Source organism: Opisthorchis viverrini (assembly GCF_000715545.1).
Source record: "Opisthorchis viverrini unplaced genomic scaffold opera_v5_59, whole genome shotgun sequence".
NCBI classification, from domain to species: domain Eukaryota; kingdom Metazoa; phylum Platyhelminthes; class Trematoda; order Opisthorchiida; family Opisthorchiidae; genus Opisthorchis; species Opisthorchis viverrini.
The window spans coordinates 1976425-1987270 of record NW_008751715.1 but is presented as its reverse complement, the minus strand read 5'-3'; the positions used below and the strand labels follow the sequence as shown (position 1 = coordinate 1987270).

General features: G+C 42.6%; 1 protein-coding gene across 1 annotated transcript in view; it reads left to right on the top strand.

Annotated features, from left to right (window-relative positions):
* Positions 1-10846, top strand: part of T265_03898 (hypothetical protein) — a gene marked incomplete at both ends in the record, with an annotated part of 36534 nt that overhangs the window by 22029 nt on the left and 3659 nt on the right. Inside the window, one exon of the mRNA XM_009168490.1 lies at positions 7956-8034. Coding sequence (XP_009166754.1) covers positions 7956-8034 — 79 coding nt within the window. The remainder of the gene's footprint in view (positions 1-7955; positions 8035-10846) is intronic.

The window sequence follows — 10846 nt, the reverse complement described above, 5'->3', positions numbered from 1 at the left end:
GGAACGGTACCTGATGCGCCACAAGAAGGGCGAAACCGGCCTTGGACTGTCGAAGAGTTTTCAGCAACCTTACGAGAAGTGTGTTGCGTCTATAGAAGAGGGTAGAGCTGACAACCTCCTATTACCGTCCTTGAACACTAACTGGTATATCAAGTCAAACGCTCCAAGCAGGGCAGCAAATACGCTTCTAGAACTTCTTAAAACACGGCCGAGAGCAATCTACGCGTTGCGTTATAAACAACAGATTTTTAGTCACAGAGATTGGTGCTTCCTAGACAGGGTTTTTAAAGTTTTGTACTTGCATAAATCTGCAGGCTTTTTGGATTATGCCCGGTTTTTCTTCAAAAGAGATCAAAGGTACCTGCCTACTGCTCCATCAGCAGTGCCCAATAGGTAGCTCAGGGATTTGGTTTCTACTGAAAAAATCCAAAAACGGCACGTCATGTTTTTAAGTACCTGCAAAAATACCAAGTATGGACGGTCACTAACATAAATTTCAGCATTTTCCAGTTTCGAGATGACTGTTTACCTGAAAACCAATAGAGTACCATCTTTCCTGTCCAAGATGTGGCTAATAGTTCTGTCATCCAGCAAGCATGCCGTTGTAGACTTGCTTTCATGCAACTTTTGAAGTGTCTGAAATTCTGATAGTATTTTTGTACTTGATATTTGACCTCGCCCCATGGCACAACAAAGCTAAGATGATTTACCACTAACTTGCTCTTGGTAACAGATTCATTTGAAGCCAACACCTAAACCTTATTTTGTTTTCTCTTTCTATAGAGCTGCCTATTGCCCATATGCTTGAGCCATATGAAAAGCTTGATTTGACATTTTTGCATATAGAAAGAATGCAAACTTTTCTTCTTAAACGGCCTTTCTTTCTCCTGTCAAACAATGCAGTGACAAAATCCGGATGGGTTAAACTGAATGGTGTCATGTGCAAGGAAAATAGCACGCCATTAGTGAGAGGTTTACAAGTCAGGGTTTCCAACTGCTACCCTGCATGTGGACAAAATGGGTTCTGGTTGATAGGTAGTTGTATAATTTGTACTCGCACCACTCTCCTTTGAATAGTCTGATCACTTCACTCAAAGTTCAGCACGCTTATCGCTTCATACGTAATGGTTCAAGTGCTCCCAACGCATGATGGTGGAGTAGTGGTAACATACTCGCCTCGTTTTTAAGGTGTTCAGGTTCCAATACCCGTGGATGCACCCCTGATATGCTCTGATCAGAGCAAAACTACAGTTCACTGATTAGCCGTTTTGACGTAGGCTACTCTAACGAGAGTGATGCGGATACACTGGGCTCCTACATGTGCGCAAAAGCTTGAATGTCAGCTGCCTTATCTCAGCTTAACTCCCTAGAAATTGCGTACCCGAGAGTGTTTGTACTAATATGATACTTTGAACGATGGCCATGTTAGTGGGCTTACTAACGTAAGGAGCCTTTGAAGGAAATTTGTAGCAGGTGCGCAGCTACGCAGAGCCACCGACAAGCGCTTGCCGTTTTCAATTAAGGCACAGTTAAATACAGACTAGTCAACATGAGGATACATTCTTTTGTTGCTGCTGAATACTTGGCGCAAACGTGATGAACCCTAACATTTGATCAAATCACCACCCGCATCGAATGTCACACCTAACGACCCGATTTGTACGGGATACTGAAACATGTCGAGGTGGGATTGTTTTATTCTCCAGGCAGCAGTAAGGATTAAACTGTATTCTTCCCATCTACGTACAATAATTCCACATCGAAAAACCGTGAATAGATGTATTAGAAGTGATCACCTCTAGTGGCTGGTTTTCTTTTTTGAGTGACAGAGTGAACAGAGTGACAGAGTGGAGAGATAAAATCTAGTATGACTCCGTTGGAATGCTGGTACGCACTGCTATCCACCGTTACCCTCGGTACAGTCATATAAAAAGAACAGAACCCGAGATTGGTCAGATGCAGAAATTGCAACTATAACCTTTGTACCAGACTGAAAACACAGTACTAGTTAATTTGAATATGCAACCAAAAGATAAAGTTTACCGGAATATCCAAATTTTGGGCTCCGTCGGTCGGGTTCTAACAGAGTTTACAAACAAAACGTCCGCATTTTAATTTCGGCATCAACTGTAGACAGCAACGCGGCTTCATTCACGCGGTTTAACCGCTTAAGTTATTACAACTATCAGAAGATTTCTAGGGGTTGGTAAATATTTTTTATTCTTAGGGTTGGATAGAATATTTTCTCATACTTATCAACAAGATGGACCAAAGACACTGGCTATCTCGAACAAGTGGCTTGGTATTTCTGGAGATTTAGATGTTTGTTGGTAGGAAAAAGGTGGAACTATAATTGAACTGTGATTGTGAAGTTACTTGTGAATGGTTAGCTTAGAGGGCTGTCCCGGGGGAGGGGAGCGTGGCAATGGGTGATTAGTCGCCTTTAAGATCGACTTTTTTGGGTGACTACAGCCACCACAGACCACGACTCTATACGGATTCATTGCAAGTCACGCAACAGAACTCTTAGAATATTAATTTCACATAGCGTTTTTTTCGATCTTCAGAAATACTGGTGCAGCTTTTAAGGAATCAGCGCTGACGAAAATTAAATTGATTGCCTTTGACGACCATTCCTTCCAGAGAGGTTCTTTGCCCTCCAAGACGAACCTCAGTAGTCGAAAGAGGGAAACATGAGTCTTCATAGCAACCGGTGACTAATTTAGGCAAATCTGGAACTAAGAATCGCTCATCTGGAAATGAGTCCCGAACAAAACCTGTTCTAACGGAATAAAAACAACCGAAGTCCATTTGGAAATTTGTGAGGATAAACGTGGACGACATTTTTACCACCCAAAACGGACGTAATATACCACAAGTATGAGAGAAAACTAATCTAGATAAGGCAGAAAAAAACTACAAATGGTTGGGGTGTACGTTCTTCTCTTCAAAATGTCTACCCTGGTGAAAAACACTCGCTGAAAAGTTCATTATTGACGACTGACAAAGTTAGAAATCACCGGTAGAACAGATGATAACCAATTTGATAAACTAGGCGTATTTACAAGTGATATTGCCAAAATCCACCAGGCTGCCCTATGTCCCTTTCGCATCCTTCCTGAAATACTCACCCGAATCGACAAGTTACTGGTCTTAATGGCAAAGTCCATTGCCCAAATCAAACATAGAGATTTGAATCTCGTTCCCAAAAGCCAGAACGTCCTTTATCATAACAGTAAGCTTTAGTAAGATGACTTCCTGACAGCAAAATGCGGTTACAAGCTTTTAACCAAAATAAGTTTCTTCCTATGCCCCCCTTGGGGTCCCGAGTTTCTTCTGATGAGCTAGTCCGCGAATTATTGAGAACATACTTGCTATGGCTTCCTTTGATCATACCTCTTTTGGAACTGAGGCATGTGACCCCGAGGCCAAGTGCTCCAGTGAAAAAGCTTTTAGTTCGACTTTTACCTGTAATAGACAGCAGCCAATGCCGAGGAGCACTGTACGGCTGTTTCATCCTTATTTGTATTCATCAGCATTGCGAATCTCACTAAAATCCAGGAAGTCTGGAACCCGTGTTCTCTCCACTGATTATCTGAACAAAGAACCGCTTGGTCACGAGCAGTTCGAGACTCTCTGGACTTTCAGGAGGTGCGCACTGCTGATGATTCTGGAAAGGAACAAAAGAGCTGTGCAGAGCTTTCAGGCTTTTCGGCTTCACTTATAAGAATTACCGCCCTCGAAATCTACTCGCGCAACCAACTTTTGGCTTTATTCGTAATTTCAGCAACTACTCTGGTAAACAGTTCTTTTGAAACCCATTCGCTAGCAGTTATGCTTATTCGTAACCAGTGCGCAGCACAAGCGCAAAGCAAAGTTTCTTTTCAGGTCCAGAATAGACACATCACAAGAGATACTTTCAAATTGAAGTCAAAGACTTTTTATTAACTGTCCCTCCCAGTTCCACTATTAGCTTGCTAGCTGTTGGGGGTTGTTTTTGCACAATCATTCGTAGAAGATATCGAACTGGATGCACAATACTCTGTCGTAGAACACCTTCGTGAATGCACACTGGATGGTTGAAGTTCCAGTACTTGCATGTAAAGCATGAATCAACGTCACCAATACTTACTCAGTGTGGTAAAAATGAAGGATTTTGTACTTAAAGCGGGAATGAAGATAACCGGATATCTTTTGAGAGATCAGCCACACTGGCACGAGATGAACGTAGAGGCGAATAGGCATGGATTGATGGACTGACTCAAGTTTTCAGTGACGCTGCCACCAACACTGCTTGTTATGGCCCCGAGAAGCTGCAGTTTTGGCGAACCCAAAATTTGCACCCACATTACCACTTCTATTTTAGGAATACTTTTCTGGTTAGTTCACACCAGGAAAAGGGAGCACCATGTGCACTTTCTTTTCTAATTGTGGTACATTGATGTTGCGTGCTATCGGCTTACGGAGATTCAAATACCCAGGATACGACATGCGAGAAGAGTATGCCACCACTACTGCATCAGTGTAATCTAGACGCATCTGAAATATCAAGTCTGAACAAGCGGATGTGCTGACGCTTGACCTATGTAATTCGTTCTTCTTGCGGACTAAACAATCGACACAATGAAGACGCTTAATGGGTAGTCGTCATACTTGTCGAACAAACCAATCACTCAAACGTGAACACGTTCGCCCGTTCAGTTGGCATAATTGAGGTGAATCTAGCAGGCGCAGTGATTACACGGTCTTCTCGCCCACCGAACATCCGGATTTCAGGCTCCGACAAGGGCAAGTATATGTGCTACTGGTGAGCTCCAATAAGACTTGAACTCAAGCCCAATGATTCCTTCCTGTGGAGTGGACCCATGAGCATAACTTTTCCATGACATACGACGGTGACAAGAAGGTGATTTTTTCTGGTTGTTTTGATTTGTTTTGCACATCTAAGGCTCACCATTCCTTCATGCGGCACCATACGGTTCTGCAGAATTTAGACTATAGTTTCAGGAAACTTGCATAATAGCGCAACCTTAAAAATCGAGAACTCCTCTCTCGGGTGGCGCATAACCTTGATTACTTGATAACCCGGGAGAACATGATTGAACAAATTCATGAACATTCTGCGTCAATATACCAATGAATTAGGTGTGGGTATTTTAGGGGCAGTTCTATCCCTAAACCCCCAAAATAACAACGTTGTACGCATGTTTTGGCAATATGACCGACTGTTCACTGGGAAATGCACTCGAAATTGCAAATTGATTTCCGGCTACCTTACCACGAAACAGTCATGAACTTGTTGCTAAATTAAGGTCTAATTCACTATACTGTGTTCAAAAATTGAGTAGAATAACAGTCAGTTGCCCAAGAAATAAATGCTCGAAAAGCATTTAACGGCCCAGGGACCGCGAAATCATCGTCGTTTCTAGTTACAATTACTTTATCATGTCATCCTCATCGCTCGTGGCCGATCAGCCTTCAGGTGCACCTGAAAAGACAGCAAATGGGTACAACATGCGTACTATCTGTGCATATTGCTGAAATTTGTTGTGCTCAGAACTCAGCGTACTACCAAAACGGTTAATTGCCTCCTTGTTACAGCACCGAATGTGCGCTTGGTTCGGCTGATGGTTCCTGTGACCGCTCACGGCGCAGAAACTTCCTTGACGATCCAAAGGCCTTTGGTGACCGACAAAAACACATGGTCCTCTTGCGGAAACCGATTTCGGGCAAACAAATCTTTTATATCCACAAATAGGATAGTTCTGCTATGAGCAACGGCTCTACCACGCGACTCCGAGTTACAGGAAGGTACATGGAGTCTAAGTCGCTCTGGTTTAAAATTAGGACGACGATAGGGACCAAAACTTTAAGCACTGACATGTAACGCTTCCTGTCGGAAAATTTTCCGCTTGATTTTCGTGTCCCCTTTCGAAATTTCATCGGGAAAATTCCTGCAATAGTTTGTTAGCAAGTAGAATAAGTAGGGCTATAGGTCGATCTTTCGGAGATTTCAACCAGTATTACAAAACAGTCACCTTTTGAACTCCGCGAAACCCCTGTCCTTTTTTTCGAGATAAGTATATGTTCGTAGTTCACAGTCACTTGTCAATTTAGCTGGTTAGTAGACGCTTTAATTTCAACATACATTTTACCTACCCAGCAGTTAACATTTGACAGCATGGCCTCAGTCACGTTATTTACAGATATAAGGCGACCACAACCATATACCTATTCGTTTGTGTCCTTTGTTGCCGATTTTGAGAATCTATTTCCGTTAGCTTGAGCTGTAATCTTCCGCAAATATTTAGGCCAGATCTAACAGGAATTCTTCGAGTGTGTATACGTCAAAAGACCAGCCTTTGGACATGGGTCTTGCCGAAATAGAATTGATCTTATATACCCGATTTCGTAAAAGTAAATTTGCTGAGACAATTCCCACTTAAGTACAAACGGACACAAAATTTGTTGAACCCAGTGACCATAAAACGGTCTATTTTCAAGAGATTCTTAGAGAGCGATTCTTAGCGGAGCAATCGTGCTCAGCTGGGACGTCCGGAAATTTATACGGTTGTGAGTGGAGTGATGTGAGGTAGATAAACCTATACAAAAAACTCTTGAGATTCTGACGCGTCGCGGCCGCAAGTAAGCGAACACGTTTGTCGTGGACGGATAACGCGTAACTTTCTCCATAGATTGTGTTCATATACATTCCTACATGAATCTCCTGGAATTTTCAGCACCATCATTTTCATTATCGTAACTGCTAACGAATCAGAAACCCAGTCAGCAGATGCATCAATGGCAAAGACAAACAAAGGGTATTCAAAGTTTCGACCAATAAGAGTTTCATCGAAGCAGAAGGTCAAATCGTACGAATTCGGCTGTTTACAAGTATCTTGCTAGAAAATGCAGCCTTTCCTTGCAAACTGCTGGTCATAACTTTAACGGCGCAACCCGATGCAGCAGCTAGAAGATCACCCGAATTCCTTATTCTGTGGCTTTTGGATAGAAAGGACGTCGTTTGTTCAACAGCTGGTCTTGGATACTGTATTCCAGTCTCGGGGATACGAAAGATGGCGATCGGTGGAACATCTACAGTAAACACAAGGGTAGTTTGTTCGTCAGTCTGTCCAAGAGTTCTCACTTTGAAGGCTAAACCAATAACAGGAGAACGAGGCTTGAAGACGAGTAATAGGTACGGACTGTAGCGTCATAACTCCGTAGGTGTCTAACTAATGTGCCTATAGCTAGGATCTGCACGAGAATGATTGTAAAGCAAAAGAGGTTATTTGAAGCATAACAATAAAAAGATAATAGCCACCAGCGGTCGCATTACTCGTTTATCTTCAGCTTTATGCAATGAAGAAGACGTTCCGGATGATGCCACCGCGAGATGGCCGATGTATCATAAGTATCTTAAGCGTAAACTTCATTATTGGATGTGAGCTGAATTCCTAGTAGGAAGCCCAAGTGTGGGGAGGTGGACCAAAACCCTTGACCCAAAAGCCTAAACGCAAAGCGATGGAGTTGCACTTTGGGGAGAGTTCCTACTCAGGTTCTGCGCACGAGCTACACATTTTATGGGCTATTTAAGTGCAGTTTTCTGGATATCCGAGCATTCAGCCCTCATCACCTATGTCATTTGAATTTGTGTACCAACTCCCAACATTTGTGGCGTATTAGTTCAAGTTCCCACAGACACCAACAAACAGTGATACGCTCACCTATGCACTTCATCTTTCCTTAGTTAAACGTCGTGATCCCTCAAAAATTCGTTGTTAATGCCTTTCCTTCATCATTGTGTCAAAATATAAACAACAAGGTGGGCTAATATAAGCTATTCTTTAGCTGTGAGAATCAAAACTTCTATCTAAAACCAATATGTTTGTAACTCAGCCCTCAAAATGGAAACGGTCTCATTTATCCGCCTTTCTTTCTCTTTGTCACTACAGATTCTAGTATTCGAACTCTTCGCCTATTTTCGCCTTTGTTAGCGGACTGCGTGGCTGCGCTCTGCTCTGTTGACGCTAGGTATTTTCACATTGGCACTCGTCTAAAATTTAAGTAGCACTTCTAATCCGCGCTCACTTCGTTCTTACTGGCTTGTGTAATTGTTGGTATCGTTAGTATCCCACGACTAATGTTGATTTCATTATAGTAAAGATCTACAAGACATCTTTCTTCATAGGGCACTGTCAAGCTTCCTGACAGTCGTCAAAAGCACAAAACTATGGTTAACCAAGAGGGAAGCAGTTGAAGAGTCCAAGCGTTAAAATTCTCAGACACGTAGTCAAGTTAATTCCTAGGCACTCGAAAAGAAAAACGTAAATTTACGGCTAATATTGTGTTACAGGAGTTGGCATAAGTAGTCATAGAATGGTTGAGTGAAGGGAAACCGAGATGCAACATTTTAGGGCATGTAGGCATGCGATGTTAACTTATGCGCTTGATGGACGTCAAATTGTGAGTGTCCCACAAGAGGTCGTGTGATATTTTCTATAGTAAATCCTCCAAATAGTTTGGGACTGTTTTCTTGCTCGTTTTAACCGCCGATTTCTTCTTAATTTATGCGTATTAGTCATTAAAACCTATCTCCATTTGGCTTGTGCGTGAATTCAACTTAGATGCGCTTATCTTCTGGCTTGTGCACAACAGACCAATCGAAATGCCTGCCTGTGCATGAATCACACCCCAAAACGCCACTCACTAGAAGTAAAGCAAAGTCAATTTCGCCCAAAACTACTGGGTTTTCGTAGTTGCAAATTTAATGGGGAGTTTGTGTAATCCGTTTCAACGCTTAAGTGATATGATGCTGATAGCAACCTATTCAAGCGAGCGAACTTTCAAAATCATCGACCATCGCCGATTCACACGCGATTACCGGTTTACGAGATGACGCTCGAAATCAAATGTTAGCATGTTTTAGCGTTCTGCGGCGTTCTTTAAATGAATAACATCTATATATTATCCTATGTAAATTCCACCCAGGTAAATAGTTGAAAAACGCTTTGGTGCGTTTCATGACCATATCGTTGTATAGACCCCGTAACTCGTAATTCTCACTCTATATTTTCAGCTCATGTACTACCGTTATCAGACGATTAAGGCGTACACTACGCCCTTCTATTTTGTCTTCCTTCTAATGTCGTCCTAGAACTACTCGAATCTCGTCATACTTGTCAGATGCAACAAGTCAGTTGAGTTTGTTCAGCGAACTTCGGCACGACACTGTTTATTGGGAAACTGCGTTCCTCTCAGCATATTAATGGAAAATGCTTGACACATTTTGCAGTGGTGATGCGAGCTTGCACCTGTGTGGATGATCCTCATTCCCAGATATGCATAACTAACCTGTAGATATTACAGCGTCATGAGATAGCTGTGGGTAAATTGCCAATATTAATGGCATCATTCGTACTATGAACATGATGCTCTATGGTGGCGCCACAAAGCGTTCACCATGATAACGTTAGCCGTTGTCACTCGCCTCGACTGTTTATCGTAACTGCTAGGTCCGTGTATATGTGCCATGCTGATTATGGAGACCCACCTATGCATGGTAGCCTAATCCAATGACCAAAGACAGCCCCTTATGCTCAACTCGATGCGCTCGCACTCATCTCGAATACTTATTGTAACTGCTAGGCTCATGTCTATGTGCGACGCTGCTCATGAAGCCTCACCTACGCACAATAACTTAATCCAATATCCATCCATAACTATGTGCGACGTTGCTTCTATGCAACCTATAGTAAACACTGTACTACTATCCATGCGGGCCAGTGAAAATAAGGCCTCAACTATACGTGTGAGCCTTATCTGACGGCCTGTCATACTCGTTGCTGTACTCGATGTTGCCTTACTTGGCTTCCTATTGTACCCGCTAGGTCCATGTCAATGGGCGGTGCTGATTAAGCGGTAACCTAATCCAACATAATATGTCGCACCCTTACTGTACGCGTTCTCGCTTATCTTTGCCACTTGTGATAACCATCGGGCCGGTATTTGTGCGAATCAATGAGTACGAGGCCTAAACTATGCACACATACCTAATTCACTGGCGAACGACGGACCTCATACTCAAAACTGTACGCGATATCGCCTACTTCGATTAGTCTTAAGATTTGCTAGGCCAATACCTTTATGCGACGCCGATTATGCACGGCCCTAATGTAACTGCCAACGATGGCCCGTCATACCAATAACTACACTCTCTCGCTTATGTCCGCTACCTATAGTAAACACCAGGCCATTATATATGTGGGCCGACAAAAACGAGGCTCAAACTATGCGTGATATCCTAACCTAACGGCCATCGACGCCCCGTCATAATGGTAATTGTAGTGAGTGTCACCTGCCAAAGACCAAAGGAGATCCTTCATATCCATAAGTCGCCCACATAACAACCCAATGCCTAAAAAACACGATCACCTAGACAATTTATGTTTCTATTAGTTGGTTGCATTAGTACAAACATGACGTTCGGTCAATCAGATTCTCATATTTTTACTCAATAGGTTATCTGAAATCAATGTATAACCAATTACGACCCGTTCACATCTTCCGCGATATCATTTAAGACACACAATTAAACAAAGCTGTAGTGGCTAACTCACCAAGTGCTTGTAGTGTCTGCAATCCGTTGTCACATTTACCATTCTTCCTGAACTTGAAACACACTTTGTAACTGTCGTTCACATTGTATCATGACGTTTGTTTTAATGTTACGAATAGACAATTTTCCGGTGCGACCTGCTGACTTCTTGCTGAACGAGCATATTTACGCTCCGTTGAACTGTTTGTTGACTGCTGAATCCGTGTTTGTGTCAACTGTTGAACGTTG